This window comes from Diabrotica virgifera, chromosome 3, assembly GCF_917563875.1.
Source record: "Diabrotica virgifera virgifera chromosome 3, PGI_DIABVI_V3a".
Classification (NCBI taxonomy): Eukaryota; Metazoa; Arthropoda; class Insecta; order Coleoptera; family Chrysomelidae; genus Diabrotica; species Diabrotica virgifera.
In genome coordinates, this window is record NC_065445.1 from 64,757,068 (window position 1) to 64,774,253 (window position 17,186).

At 35.2% G+C, this 17,186-nt stretch overlaps 1 protein-coding gene across 2 annotated transcripts in view; it reads right to left on the minus strand.

The window, feature by feature from the left end:
* LOC114334453 (dyslexia-associated protein KIAA0319-like protein) overlaps positions 1-17,186 on the minus strand; it is a 224,300-nt gene that overhangs the window by 43,920 nt on the left and 163,194 nt on the right. For both annotated transcript variants that reach the window (XM_050645139.1, XM_050645138.1), the window contains exon 3: positions 16,846-17,031. In XM_050645139.1, the coding sequence (XP_050501096.1) occupies positions 16,846-17,031 (186 nt within the window). The remainder of the gene's footprint in view (positions 1-16,845; positions 17,032-17,186) is intronic.

Here is a 17,186-nt window from a genome sequence, read left to right on the forward strand (position 1 = left end):
TGGGCAGGCTAGTAAGCCCATCATCCCTTCACCTTAAAACAACGAAAAACAAACCATATGGCTCGCCGTATGTATAAAGCAGAAATATCTTTTAAACACGGACACTGCCATATTTTATAATGACTCGACACATATAACCTCAAAATTCCTTTTTTTTATTTTTTTAAAACGTATTTTTGACTTCCAATCAAGGCCGGACTGGCTCCTAAAAAAGGCGCCAACCCAAATTCTAAAAAAGGCGCCAACCCAATCTCTAAACAAAGGCGCCAGACCCCCTTCTAGGCTTTTGCATCAAACTTTTTGGAAATCCTAGTGCATTAGGCCTGGATCCCGCGTACCAAAAAAAGTTGTATAATAGCAAGCTGAAAATTTGTTAATAGGTTAACGATGTCTAGTCGGATAAACTTGGATGTATGGGAACACTGGAATATGTGAAGTTTTAATTGTGGTAACAGGTTAAAAATTTGAAACGTCAGACTACGAAAACTGTCACATGTATTTTGTCGGACAGAACATCCAATTTATTTTTTACTCACTCATTAAACTCTCATGGAAAAATCAGACTGGTACCAACTGAGCATTTTAATAAGTCAGACACGTAGAACATGTTAAATGACAGAAATTATGTTGGTGATAAATAGCAGTCTGATTTTTGCATAAGAGTTGAATGAAAGGGAAACAAATTAATTGGAAGTTCTGTCCGACAAAATACATGGGACGTTTTCGTAGTCTGACGTTCCAAATTTTTAACCTGTTGTACAATTAAAACTTCCCCTGTTCCAGTGTTTCCAAACACAAGTACATCAAAGTTTGTCCGATTAGACACTGTTAACTTATTAACAAATTTTCAGCTTGCTATTATACAACTTTTTTTGGTACGCAAGATCCAGGCCTACATGTAAAGTAAATTAATATTACTTGTGAATTTTTTTAAGTTTAATATTAATTTAAAACAATAAAGTAATTTACCATTTTTCAACTGCTTCTACAGAAGAATCTACTGGTTCAAAAACATTGATCAACAATCATGATCATTGGTGTTCAACAGAAGGTACTTTTAAAATTATTTCGAATTCTTAGAGCGCTCTAAAATAGCAGAGTAAACCTCGATAAAAAAGCCGCAATCACACTGTTTCAGGTGATCCGTGAATGAGCAGTGAATGGCCTAATGTCAGTCGCTCGCAAACGGAGCCCTCGGAGAACTGGCGAAAGTCCTTTGTAATTCAAGCCTTAGCGTGGGCAAGGGCTCACTGCCTCGCCGGACAGTATAATTCTCTCCCAATCGCGGAAACTATATGGATAAGTATTTAATCACTTAGGAAAAAATAAAACAAAACGAAGTGAGAATGGAGCGTGTCACCGGTGGTGGTGGTGCGGCTTTAACAAGGTATGAATGAGATGATAAGGTGTTCATTCTAGTAAAGGGAACAAAGGAAAAATTCTAAGCGAAGAGGGAAAGAGGAAGAAAGAGACTATGATCTTCGGAAGAATGGGATCTGTTCAAAGATCTCCGGTCAGTGGTAGGGACCTGACCCAGACGGATCTCCCAGGGGAGACAACCTTGCAAAGGAGCTCCTCACTTGGGGAGAAAAGACCTAGAGAGAAGGAGGAGAGCTCCGACATAACAGTCATGGTAAGAACAATGGATAAACTTACCAGAGTTTCAAATAATTTAGTGAAACTAATGTCCGACCATACAAACACGAAGGTCGAGATCAAGAATGAGGTAAAAAACTTAAAGATAGTCACCAAAGACATGAAGAGCAATCTCAGACAAGTCGCCCTCGGCAGCATTGAGAAGCGAAATAGAATAGTAGAGCAAACCGGTGAGGAAGGAACGACTAAGGAAACGGCAGGAGTGTCCACACAGGTCGGCTTCTAAGAGTTCTTTCCCGAAAAACTTAGTGAAGAAGAGATAGAAATGATCGCAACGGTTCTGAACTCAGGAGAAAGAGGCTTTAAAAAATAAAGGACATCATAAAGATGGGAGGAAGCTCACTATAGGGTCGCCAAACCGGGAAGATAGGATAAACCTACATGCGACTTAGTAGTGGTCATGGATTCAGTGAGGGGGAAAGGTTCCACGACCTGACAAGGAAAAACAGGGACTGGGAGTATGTGCAGGAGGTACATACTGACCAGGAAAGGTGGAGTACTTCCAACTTAGTACTATGAGCACGATGACAAGGACGGGTCAGAAGGAAGAGAACCGGGAAAACCGTCAGAATATTTTCATGGTCCCTGTAGAGAAAGGGGTGACGGAAATCGACGGGGACAAGGGACTACTGGCAATTATTTCTAAATTGAGGAAAGACATTGAGATACTGGGGACCAGAGAGGCGTCCCTAAGAGTAGTGGGGGCTACAAAGGTAGGAACTTCAGGAAGCTCCTGGAAGTTACATTTATGGGTATGGACTTTCACCTCGCGCAGGTGGAGTATGAATGCGGGGAAAGTAGGATGTAGACGCAGAAGGTGATCATGAAGGAAGGTAGAAAATCCCATGCCGAATTGCTCAAGTAAATCAAGGGTAGCCTAGACACAAAGAAGGAGGCGATTAGCATCACAAGCGCTAAGAATACTACGGACGAGGACTTCACCCTCAAAGTGGCAGGGAAAGAACAGGCCAAGCGCCTGAAGAAGAATATCGTGGCCCGCACGGAGGAAGGGAAAATAGAGAAGTGAACACAAACGTCATGGTCGGACTGACACGCATCACAGCCAAGAAGCCCCTGGAAAGAATATACCAATTGACTGGAACTCGTGCAAGATTCGAGAGAGACGGCATGCCCAGCGCTGCTTTAGATGCCTGCAGTTCGGGCATAGTAAAACCGACTGCAAGGGAGAAGACATGACGGACTCCTACTACAGATGTGGCAAAGGGGCACCAGGCACGATAGTGTAGTAGTAAGGTGACTTTTTGCCTCACTTGTAAAGAATCCGGTCACAGAGCCGACAGCTTACAGTGCCCGCAGTATAAAAAACTCATCCTCGAAAAGCGGGGGCTTAAGAGACACCTGGCCACAAGGGATGAGGAAAGGGTGGATGAAAGCACCTAGGACCAGAACTCAGACAGCCTATAGGTATGTTAGAGAGATAAGAACCATCTAATTCGAAGTTCCTTTAAATAAATATGGGAAGGGCGAGGGCCGCTCACGACGTTGCAGAGGTACTCACACGAAGGGAATGTTATCACATTTAGTCTCTCAACAAAGAATCATTAAAGATAAGAGATCTAACGTGACCATATACGTGATGAACCGAGGAGTTGGCATCACCAGACACTTTGTTAAGAATCGGTATGTTGAAGTACAAGTTTGATACCTGATGGTGTGCAATTGCTATGTTTCACCAAATGTCCCGCTTTGAGTATATGAAGAGTATATTGACTCGATTATCCAAGAGGCTGGGACGGAGAGTGTACCGGTCTCCGGTTACCGATGGTAAAACCCATCGTCTATTTGTTGACTTCAAAGCCGCGTACGACAATGCTAAGAGAACAGTACTATACCAATCAATACATGAGTTTGTTACACCAGAATAACTAGAATGACCAACTCCGACCAACTAGAATGACAATGTCTGACTTAAAAGAGTGCGTAAGTATAGAGAAATATAATTCTAGAACTTTTGAAATAAAGGATGGACAAGGGGATGCGCCGGTAACCTGAATATGAACGATCGTCCATGGAACCAAAGAGTTCAAGATGGGAGAGGGAAATACCTATGATAATGGATCCATGCACCTACGTTCGTAGGTAATAGTAAATACTTTCCGGACATCTCGCTGGTTTCAACGTTACTTCTAAATAGGGTCGTAAGCTGGACTGTTTTAAAAGAAGAATCACTCAGCTTACATAAATATGTGAGTTTTGAACTAGCGAGCAAAAGGAAGAAAGGGAAAGATGAAGATATCGATCTAAAGAGATTTTTAAATGAGTAAGTCTTTGTGGGTGCTTTTAGCTTGATTGGTCTGAGATGCGAGGATGTGAGTGAATTAATCGAGGATCTGAGTGGGGCACCGGAGTTGGCTTGTGTTAGGTCAAATGGGTGGTATGAAAGAAAATAACCGTACTGGTAGAATGAGGGGCTTGAATATCAGAGAACGAATTGTATAAGAGTAAGAATGGAGTGGAAGAGGTTATTAAAATTTCAAGCAGGAAAAAGAGAATCAATGAATTAAAGCGAATGCAGAACCAGTACAGAAATGAGATTACATGATTGAAGAGAGAAAAGTGGAGTAACCTGCTTCAGGATCTCAAAAGAGGTATCTGGGGACAGTGTTTCAAGATGGTGTGTATCTAACAGAAGGGGAGAAGACACACTATCCCCTGCCCGAGGAGAAGAGACTGTTTAATACGGGAGCGCTTTCCTCAAGTGGAGAACAGACGTTTAAGTGTTACTTGTTTCATAGAGGCGGTACCTTTTACTGAGTTGGAACTCGGCGAGGCCGTTGGATGGATAAAGATCCGAAAGGTACCTGGCATAGACGGAATCATACCGGAGAAGCTAAGGCTCGCCGCACAACTGAACCAAAAGAGGTCAGAAAACCTGGGTGCCATTTTTGAGCTATGTGTGTTGGCCTTTGATTACCTGATACGAGTTGAATTTTGTTGTACCCACTGGCTTCATTATGATGTATGATTCTAGGGTGCAAAAATCCTGTATGTATGATTTTTATGGCGCGCAGAAAACTGCACTCATTAGGCCAATTGTGGGATGTAACACTATTGTAATATAATATAAACAGATGACATTGATACCTACGAAAGGCTCCTGAATCGTAAAATAGCCGCGCGACTCATCTAAGCTATTTATTATAACAGAAACCGTGGATACGAAAGGCGCCCGAATCTTAAAAATGGTCTTCGAGGGCGCCGCGCGTCCTCGGAGCAGATATTGATACCAACAAAAGGTCTTCGAGGGCGCCGGGCGTTGCATCTAAGCTTTTTATTATAATAGAAACAGCGAAAATTGATACCCACGAAAGGCGCTCAAATCGTAGAAATAGTCTTCGAGGGCGCCGTGCGTTGCATACAAGCAATTTATTATAATAGAAACAGTGGATGTTGATACCTACGAAAGGCGCCCGAATCGTAAAAATTGTCTTCGAGGGCGCGCGCGTCCTCGGAGCAGATATTGATACACACAAAGGCGTTCGAATCGTAAAAATGGTCTTCGAGGGCGCCGTTCGTCGCATCTAAGCAATTTATTATAACAGAAACAGCGGACATTAATATCTACAAAAGGCGCCCGAATCGTAAAAATGGTCTTCGAGGGCGCTGCGCGTTCTCGGAGCGGATATTGATATCCACGAAAGGCGCCCGAATAGCCTACGTTATTTGATTATCTGATATCTGGTATTTTGTTGTACCCACTGGCTTCATTATGTAGGTTTCTGGTGCCAAACGGCGAAATCACAAGCAAGTAGAAACATTTTTTAGGGGAATGGTAGCTGCATCATATTTGTGTAACAGTTCAAAAAAAAATTTTTTTTCAGCGTTTAATTTTTTTTAATGGATAGATAGTAACCAAGGCAAAAGGCGCACCGGCCCGATGGCCGGTGGGCCGGCGGGCCAGTCCGGGCCTGCTTCCAATCGATATTTTTTTAAAACGTCCAATGAATATTGTACATCTCTCTCTCGCGGACGGCCGCTTCAATACATGCTTAGCGCTCATTTTTAATTATTAAAAATAATAGTTGGTAATAAAATAATGACAAAAATTTCTTTAGGCTATTGCAGGGGGCTCTAAACTTGAGTTGGTCCCTTTATGACTTTCATAATAAATAATTTTTAATCGAGTTATTAAGCCTTGAAAATGGCCATTTTCGCGTTTTTCAAATTTGAAATTGCATGTAACTCGACAACAGTCAATTTTATAGAAAAATCACAAGATACCTTTTTTGCTCAGCTTGATCCAGAGAATCTAAAACAAATTTGTCCGAAGTGAAAAAATTGATTTTTTGAATTCGTTTTAAAAAATGTTTAAACAATTTTCCGACCGCGGTACTGCCTGGCACCTTGTGGATTTGTTATAAGGACCTGTTTTTGAGTAAGTTTGTGCAAACAAATTAATCGGAATAATTTACCTAACGGGACAAGCATACAGCGTGGACTATTTGCATTAGGAGCCAAACGTAGATGGTTTGTAAAATACACAAAACACAAAAAAAATTAGCAGCCATCGCCAAAAAAAGTTATACGTACCTATTAAAAAACAAAAAAAAATGAGGTTATAATAATGTACACTCGACCTTCGGGTTCATAAAAATAGACGTTCTGTAAAAGCCTCAGCTGTTCGTATGATTTTTTTGTAATTTATAATTTAATAATTACTAACTATTCTAAATGCGACATAAGCCACAATTTAACTAAAAAATGATTTTATTAACGTTTCGACGTCCACCACGGACGTCGTTGTCAAAATACAAAATATTAATAAATTAAACAAAAATGTTGCTTGGTAAAAAAATCTTCTAATAATTTAATTTAATCTGACTTATTTATATAGATCGTCCCAAACCATTTTTTCAGTGCGTCACAGATTACGAAGTCTCTCTATCGCATTACAGATGGAAAATAAAATCATCTTTTAGTTAAATTGTGGCTTATTTCCCATTTAGAATAGTTAATTACAAAAATGCCACAAAGAAATAGCTTCAAAACAACATTTATAATTTAATTGCAAACCAACTTAAAAAAAAAAATAAAATCAAAAAATTTACATTTTTGGCTGTGGGGGAGGGGAAATAGGGGAAGTGGGCTAAAATTGCGGTGAGTCCTAATTTCTTAAAATCACATAGAACGTAAAAAATAAAAAAATATATTCAGGCTGTATCGACCTCAAAAAATATAATTAGACCCGCAAAAATCCTTACAAAACTTTAAACAAACATGGTTTTTGGGGGGTTTAAAAGTGTTTCGCCCAATGTTTGAATATCCTAATATACTCAGTTATTTCAAATTATACACAATATATTAACAAAACCTTGAGTTGATCTATGTTGCAGTCTATAAAATGGAGAAAATCCCCAAAACTCCCCTAAAAAAACAGTTTTCTGAATTTTTCAAGATGGCGCACCTGACGGAAAAATCTAAAAAAAATCAGAGAGATAGCTTTTGATAAAATACACAAAATGCAAAAAAAATTGGACCTGTAGCCCCCTCCAAAAAAAAGTTAATAGGTTTTAAAAAAGTTAAAACAAAATTTGAGGTTATGTACACTCGACCTAAGGGTCCATAAAAAATGGACATGTTTTGTAAAAGCCTCAGCTATACGTGTGAATATTTTGAAATTTTTAAATCAATTGCAACCCAACTAAAAAAAATTAAATCTAAAAATCTACGTTTTTGGCTGTAGGGGAGGGGTAAGGGGGGTGGCGAGCTAAAAATCCGCGTTATCTCATTTTTCAATTGCACAAAACATAAAAAAATTAAAAAGATTGAATTCTAAGAGTGAGGGCATTTTGTCTATCTTAACGGGGGGGGTACCTTTTTTTTAAGCTCTCGCAATTCACATAATTTCAGAATTCAAATTCAAAATTTAACCAGAAAAATCATTTTGCCGAAAAGTCAAAGTATACCACCAAATTTAGTTCTTCATCCTCTTTTTAACTGAAAAATCTATTTAAAAAAAAATATAATGTACAGGGTTTTGTTTTTGGGTTGGAACATTTATCCAATATTTTTTAATCCGGACCTGGATTTTTTACAATTGTAAATAAATTAATTTATTGTACACCGTAAAGGATAATTGGCTGCCAAATATAAAATAAATATACAGTGTGGTTAAAAAGTTATGAACCACATAAGAAAATGGCAAAATACATAAAACACCCAGTATCTTTGTTATTAATGGAGCAAGACCCATTAAGTATGGTATTTTTGAGACTGCCTAAGTGTCCTCTTTCTACAGTTAACGTATGTTACTTTCCCAATGAAACACCCTGTATAAGAACTTAAATCTGTATTAATTTAATGCGAAACTACAATTTTAGTATTTATTTAATGTATTCTTAAAAATCAGCTTAAACCCAAACAAAATTAGTATGATTGAATAGGTATTTTCAATACCTTTCAAACGAGATATCACTTTGTCATAAGATCTCATTTAAAATTATCGGTCAAAGTGGCTCTGTAACGTCATCTATGACTATTATGTCACCTGTTATGACTATGTAGTTGAGAAGCCCACGTCCGTGTATTTCCTACCTCCAAATTTCACTATTACAACAATAACCGTTCAAAATATACGAGAGGGGAGGGGACTTTTGGTTAGCACTGTATAAAAAAAAACAAAGTTTGTCACAATAGAAAACAAAAAGTATAGCATTTTTAAAACCTATAAATCTGTGACTTGGAGCTAAAAGAGCCAATGTCAATTTTTTGTTGTTTTGAGCAAACCAGTGCATTAAACATCGTTTGATACATAATTTCATATGCTAAAATAGAAAGGCGTAATATTAGTGTAATGGTGGCCAATGTCATAATGAAAAAATTCACATAAGTTTCGGTTAAAAGGGCCAAACTTGACATTGGCCCTTTTATTGATTAGTGTTATTGTTATTCAGCGGAATATTTAGTAGGCCAATATACAGGGTGTTTCATTAATAATTGTCCATATCGTTACTGGAGAAACCTTAGCAAAAAATACGAAGATTTAACCTAAAACACTTAAATAAAATGTTGTTCCTTACTGAGTTACAGGGTGTTTTATCTAAAAATTTAAAAATTATTTTTGCTTAGCATTTTAAAACTATTAGACGTATCCTTTTTATACTTGGCAGAAAGTACGACTACTAAACACCCTATTAAATTATAATAAACAAACGCTTCTAGCTACTACCAGAGGCGTACGACAGGGGATGATGAATGGTTGACCCTTCTCAAATTCTACGCCATTGGCGGAATTACTATTTTAGTGCCATTTTTAGATTTTCCAATACTTTCTACGTAAATAAAATACTCTTCATTGGTAACGATAAAGTCATTAGTTTTCGAGATATTTGAAGTTAAATGTGAAACGGCACAGTTATTTTGATTAATTTATATGATTCATATGATTAAAATTTAAAAATTATTTGTACCCAGTACATACTTTAAAACTGTGTGGCGTATCCTTATTTTACTTGGCAGTAAGTATAAATACTGTACACCCTACTAAATTAAGATAAATAAACGTTTCTAGCTACTACCAGAGGCGTACGACAGGGGATAGGGGCTGGTTGACCCTTCCCAAATTCTACGCCACTGACGAAATTGCTATTTTAGTGTTATTTTTTGATTTTGCAATACTTTTTACGTAAATAATATACTCTTCATTCGTAACGATAAAATGATTAGTTTTCGAGATATTTGAAATTAAAAATGAAGCGACACAATGTATTAATCAAAATAACCGTGTCGTTTCATTTTTAACTTCAAAAATCTCGAAAACTAATGATTTTATCGTTACGAATGAAGAATTGAACTAAAATAGCAATTTCTCCAGTGGCATAGAATTTGGAAAGGGTCAACCATTCACTTTCCCCCGTTGTACGCCTCTGGTAACAGCCAGAAACGTTTGTTGAACGTAATTTGGTAGTTTGTACAGTACCTATACTTCCTGCCAAGTATGAAAAGGATACGTCGAATAGTTTAAAAATGCTGAGCAAAAATAGTTTTTAAATTTTTTGATAAAACACCCTGTAACTCAGTAAGGAACCACATTTTATTTAAGTGTTTTAGGTTAAATCTTCACATTTTATGCTAAGGTTTCTCCAGTTAATATATGGACAATTATTAATGAAACACCCTGTATACATTGGCCCTTTTATCAATGACATGACATTATTATTTAGTGGAATATTCAGTGGACCAATGTATACATTGGCGCTTCTAGCTTGAATTGACACATATCTACCTACACCTGTGACATCAGCAGTCTCGGCGCCGTCAGTAAGTTTTGGAATTAGTAAAATAGATATTAATTTAAGGACAAGAAAGACTAGGTATTAGGTAGGTTACAGTAATGGTAAGTCATACAGAATCAGCATCAATCAGAAATAATGGACTCACAGAAAATACAGATTCTAGCGGTCCAGAACCGTTTGAAGATAGTGATGATGAATATATGTACCAACAGCAGTGGCGGCCCGTGAGGTAGTGCCATAGAGCCATGGCACTACCTTGCTAACTATGCAGAAACATATTTTTTATCTTAAAAACATTTTAATGCCTGTTTATTTTTTTTGTGAATATTTCTCTTTATTTTTATAAATTATATCAAATCTGGCAACTGTGTAGAGCAATGCAAATCTACCGACTCTGACACCCACAGCTGATCGGATAAAGGATGAAAATCATAAAAATCCCAGTGCCGAACGGCATAGTGGCTCGTGAGAAAAGAGAAAGATTGTATGAGCATCCTGTGTAAGTGACAGAGAGAGAGCGGTATTGCACTTTTAACATACGTTTAAATTGGAGTCTCCGTGCCAGGCTCGAAATCTCGAAAAGGAAGTTAGTGGATCTTAAGATACAATGTTTTAGATCTACATATTTCTAGTTTCTTTACGCGTTCGCTTGACGCTATTGTGTTTATTGTCTACTACTGTATTGTATATTTGTGTTTATACTCTACTATATTTTTTAATTTGTAATTATTAGTTAGTGCGTTGTGATCGTGGGTGTCGTAGGTATAAAAATAATATTTTGATTATTTTCTACGTTTAATTTATTTATTGACAATGAATCAAATTAGTATATTAAAAAACTCTTTTGGTGGTTTTTCGTTAGAAAAAAAAAACTACAAATTAAAGAACTCGGTCGGCCTTTACCCGATTTAAAAATTGAAAAATAAAGTGGAAATGGACAAAAACTTCGCTGTCGTAAGTTTAATAAAATTATTTATGATAAAAATAGCTGGTTGTGTGGTTGCGAACAAACTAATAAACTCTTCTGCTTTGTATGCGTTTTGTTTGGAGGTGACGAGACTTGGTCAAACAAAGGCACCGATGATCTTGTACATATATGGGAGAAATTGAAATCCCATGAAAAATCTAAAGTGCACATGAATAACGTTTTTAGCTTTTCAATGCTTGGTAAGTTAAATATAAAAACCCAATTAAATTCAGCTTATCGTGATACTCTATATTTTATATCCTTTTTGACCATATCGTAAAACCGCCACAAAAAATTTAGGCAGCTGCCCGGATTCTGGCACTACCTTCCTAAAGTTATACGAGCCGCCACTGACCAACATACGACCAGTATGTAGTCGAGAAGTTTGAAGGTATTGGCAATACAACTTTAGTAGATAGTAATAGAGGAAGAAGAAAACAAGACAAAGAAGGCATTACAGAAAATGAAAGCGCAATCCTCCCAATTGGACACGGAACGTGAGAAATTCACTAAAATCAGAAGGTAAAGAGTATAAGTCGATTTCGGGAAAAACAATACCAGCTAAGCGACTAAAGGCACATGTTCGAACAAGTGCTTTGAAAAATTTACTCAAGAGACGCTAAAAAAACTTTTCACGGAGTTTTATCAGTTATCTAGCTCTGGACAAAACCAGTTGATAGCAAATTCTATAGAAGAACAGGATAATAAGTTCCAACGCACAGTGGTAAATTTCGCCGAAAACCTGGCCAAAATGTAAAAATTTAAGTTTATAGGTATATAAACCCTGAGAAGTTTTATATGAACTTTGCTCTTAGTCCATTCTTTCACGGTTTTTGCTCTAAATTTTAAAGAACCGCTTGGTTTGACATGAAATTTGGCATACGTATAATTTGGCATACGTATGTCAAAGAAAAAAAGTGATATTGTGCCGATGTGTGCTTTTGCCCTGGGGGTGACTTTCACCCCCTGTTGGGGGTGAAAAAATATATGTCCAAAATAAGTCCGGAAATGGGTAAACTGACTAATTTTAAGTAACTTTTGTTCTATAGAGCTTTTTCGCCAAGTCAACACTTTTCGAGTTATTTGCGAGTGAATATGTTCATTTTTCAACAAAATAACCACATTTTTGGATGGTTTTTCGCAAATAACTCAAAAAGTAAGTATTTTGTCGAAAAAACGTTCTTAGCAAAAATATAGCACATAAGAAAGTAAAAAAAATGGTGTACGCGGTAGGTCCCTGAATCTCATAGAACCAGAGTTATAGCCAATGAAAAATAGATTCATATTCACCAAATTTCAAATAGAATATTTCGACGTGAAATATCCAAAAAATTAAGCACTTTTTGGGAAAACCTATTATAACTTTTTTAAAGTGTTTAAAAAAAGCTTTATTTCTGTTTTTACAAAAAGTTTCTAGCATTAAATTTAAGCAAGTTACGCTCAAAATAAAGTTGGTCCCTTTTGTTTTTGCAAAAAAAAAAAATCGGGAAGACCACCCCCTAATTAGCAACTTAAATGAAATTAATCGTTACCGCTCCACAAGTTATTTTACTTATGTTGTGTTTATATGATCTGTAAGTTTGATCGAGTCAAAGTGCTTATTTTTGAAACAATTTGGTTTCAAAGTAAAATTTTTAAAAATTTAAATTTTGAAAAATATGCTTTTTTTCAAAATAACTTAAAAATTGTTAGAGATACCAAAAATCTCGAAAAAGAAAAAAAGTCAGATTTGCTTTTCTGAATATCATGTATATTTTTGTTTTTCTGTTAGACAAAAATTGATTAAGATTTGGTGTTTCTAAATTTGCCTACATTCGTGATCAGTGACTCGTTCAACCCCTTTTAACTACAGCTCTTTCAATAATAAGGACTTTGAACCGATGAAAATTACAGATCATATAAACAATATATACACGAGTCAAGAAACTTGTGAAGTCGTAACGATTAAGTTCATTTAAGATACTAATTAGGGGGTGATTTTCTCGATATTTTTACCAAAACTAAAAGGGACTAACTTTATTTTGAGCGTAACTTGTTTAATTTTGATGTTAGAAATTTTTTTTATAAAACAAAACTTAAGCTTTTTTAAACACAAATAAGTTTTAATGAATTTTCCCCGAAATGTGCTTAATTTTTGGTTATTTCACGTTAAAGGATTCTATTTGGAATTTGACGAATATGAACCTATTTTTCATTAGCTATAACTCTGCTTCTACTAGGTGTAGAGACGTGATATATCACCATTTTTTTTTAAATTTTTTACAGGCTATATTTTTGCTAAAAATGTTTTTTCGACAAAATACTTACTATTTGAGTTATTTACGAAAAATCGTCTAAAAGCGTGGTTATTTTGTTGAAAAAATGAACATATTCACTGTCAAATAACTCGAAAAGTATTGACTTAGTGAAAAAACTCTACAGAAGAAAAGTTATTTAAAATTAGCCAGTTTATCCATTTCCTGACTTTCTTTGGACGAAAACCACCCCCAGGGCAAAAGCACATATCGGCACAATATCACTTTTTTTCTTTGACTTGTTAGCTATGTGTATGCCAAATTTCATGTCAATCCAAGCGGTTCTTTAAAATTTAGAGGTTTTGCAATATTTTACCGTTAAAGAACGGACTATCTGTAGGTTTTTGAGAATCATAAACGGCTGTTAAGGGTAGAACAATACAAGCAGATCATGCATGGGCGCCTATATAAAAAATTTTTAGGGGAGGGGCCAGACGTGAAGATGTTGCATATTACATGTTGTATAGTTTGAATGACAATAGTTTAAAGCAACAGAAAAGCTAGGGGGGCTGTGGCCGTGCTCATGGGTATGGGCGCCTATGAGATCACATATTTATATTAGTGTCTTCTTCTTGCAGTACCGTTTCCTATCGGAGGTTGGCTGCCATCACAGCAATCTTAACTTTGTTGGCTGCAGCTCTGAACAACTGTATTGAACTGCACCCATACCACTCTCTTAAATTTCGCAACCAGGAAATCCTCCTACGTCCAACTTTTCTCTTTCCCGAGATTTTTCCTTATATTATGAGTCTTAGCAGAGAGTACTTTTCTCCTCTCATTATGTGGCCTAGATATTTTAGTTTTTTCGTTTGTATGGTTTTTATGACTTCGCACTCCTTCCCCATCTTCAGCAGAACATCTTGATTTGTTACTCTTTCTGTCCATGGTATTTGTCACATTCTCTTGTAACACCACATCTCGAATGCCTCAATGTTTTTGATGTTTATCTTTTTCAGCGTCCAAGCTTCCATGCCGTACATCAGAACGGAGAAAACATAGCACCTTAACATTCTTGTTCTTAAGTTTATATTTATGTCCCGGCTGAATAGGAACTTTTCCATTTTGACAAACGATTGTCTCGCTATCTCTATTCGCCTCTTGATTTCTCTTGTCTGGTCATTAGTATCAGTAAAGCAAACCCCTAAATATTTGTAGGACGTAACTCTTTCAATTGGCTGATTATTTATAGTTAAATTTACATTGGTGTATAGTTTCTTCGTTACAATCATGAATTTTGTCTTCTTGATGTTCAGTTTTAGACCATATTTATTGGTACGAGTGTTTATGTTTTCCATCAAATACTGTAAACTTGCTAGGTTATCTATTACTATTTATTAGCGTGTCATCAGCGTATCGTATATTGTTAATTAACTCTCCGTTAATGTTCATACCGATATTTTGCTCTAGGAGTGCTTCCTGATATATTGTTTCTCTATATATATTGAATAGTAGTGGAGAAAGCACAAAACCCTGACGCACACCTCGACGAATCTTAATTTCTTCGGTTATATTCTTCTTCGTTGTAAAGTTTCGATTTAACGACAGCGGACCGAATAAAAATTAAGTGTGTTATACAGTAATATTGGAGTATTCTTTGGTTTTCGTTTAGAACTATAGACATGTATTATTTTGTTAGTTTATAATGGATGCTATGTCTGGAGGTAAGTAGAGTATTTTAATATACTTTTTAGACTTTTTTTTCGTAAAATATACTTTATTTACAACAAATTTGCAAAATATTGGCGCAAGAATTTTCAATCGTTTTAAGTTTTCCAAGTTTTTAAAAGGGAAAAGTAAAAAGTATTCTTTGCTCAGCAAAGATATTTTGCTTAATAAATAGTTCAAAATGTATATAAATAATCCTCAAAAAATCATCTGCAGCCAGGTGCATCCTTACCGGAATTTTTATTTTAAAAAAATATAACATGCTGGAGAATTTCTACATTAAGAGAGTTTAATGTTATATGGTCAGTTAAGAAAGTAAGAACAAAATATGAAGCATCTGATCCAGTAAATTTACAGTTTTTTACACAAGAGCTGCCGTTTTTTGTTACTTTTTTTGCTTTCTTCTTCTTTTTCTTAATCTTAACTCCTTTTACTCTTATGTATAATCCTATGTTTTTGCTTCCTTATTTTTATTTTTTTTTTAATAATTTTGATCGTGTGAGCCAAAAATTTTAATTTTTTAAAAATGAAATGCATAAACGAAACTTTGTGTTAAGAAGCCACACATTGATAGGTAATAATTATAATTAATCGGATCCTTTTACAAAACATTTAAGATGTATTAAAAGTTGACCTACCTATTTTTGGTTTCTTAATATAAAGTATCGTTTAATCATTTTATTTTTAAAAAAGTCAAAGTCTCACAAGTTAAAGTCTCTTAATGTAGAAATTCTCCAGCATGTTACAGTTTTTTAAAATGAAGAATTCCGCTAAGTTTGCAACTTGTTGCAGAAGGCTTCTTGAGGAATATTTATATACATATTAAATTATTTATTAAGCAAAAAATCTTTGCTGACCAAAGCTGACTTTTTTACTTTTCCCATTTTAAATCTTGGTAAACAGAAAACGATTGAACATTCTTGCCATCATTTTGTAAATATGTTGTAAATAACGTTTATGTTAGAAAAAATAATCTAAAAAGTATATTAAAATACTCCACTTACCTCCAGAAATAGCATCCACTATAAAATAACAAAATAATACACGTCTACAGTTTTAAACGAAAACCTAACACTTTAATTTTATTCGGTCCGCTTTCGTTCAATCCCAACTTTACACTAATATAAATATGTATGTGATATGATTGTCTAGTTCTACTCTCAACGGCCGTTTATGATCCTCAGAAACCTACAGAGCAAGATTCATATAAAATTTCTCGTAATATATAAACTTAAATTTTTGCATTTTGGCCAGGTTTTCGGTAAAATTCACCACTGTGCAACGGTTGAGACATAATGAAGGAAACTAATGCAGACTAACAAATAATTGCAAATAATAATATACTGGAATATTTTCCAGATGAAGCTCCGGAGGAAGAAAGTGATTTTTCAGGATAAGGAAAGTTTCTTGAAACAGTTTCCCCCATTAATTTAATAATAATAATTTTATTTTTATGTATATTTTACTACCATCTGTATCTTCCTATTATTAATTTTTATTTCTGTCATTTTTGTCTACAATTAACTACATATGTTGCTACATAATACACCATTAGTATAAAGTCACTATGTTTATTAGTGTTCTAGTTATAATGGCCAATGTTTCAAAAGAAAATAAATACAAATAAAAAAATTAGGCAATAAGGGCTAATGTCGTCTTTTTTTTTTGAAATTTTTAAACCACAGAAAAAAAATAAAAACACAGTCTTATTCTATTCAAATATATTATCATCTGGGCAAAATTTGGTGAGTACGCATTACAATAAAACTATAAATAAAAGTATTTTTGACAAAAACTTCAACTGCAGTTTTCTCAAATGTAAAGATTTTAACATTGGCCCTTTTAGAACCAAGCCACAGAAATAATATAATTTTTGTGCAAACTGTTTAAACCGATTCTAATCAAACAATAAAAACAAGCAAGATAAGATCGGTACAATGGTTACATACAATTAATGGTTTTGAGTCATTCAAATATTTTGGTACCAAACACATTTTTTAAATATTACCTGAGTTAGTTTTGGCATGAGCTGGTACACATTCTTCATTGACCATGCACATATTTTCGCCCATTTCACAATACATTCCTCGTTCGTAAGATTCTTCTTTCAGCAGATCTCTGAAAACGTCCTCGAATCTTTTTCTGTCATTTAAAATATTAAAGATTTCCTTGTCTTCTTGATTCCTCGAGAAATCTAAAATTGGATGAATTACAAATAGTCGGGGCAGATTATAGAAAAAAGGCCAGTTTTGGGAAAGGTTATTTACCAGCTATTTTATTGCTGGAATCGAATCTTAGGATTGTATATATTAATAATATAGGTCTGCAAAGTCCGCAGAAAGTGTGCTA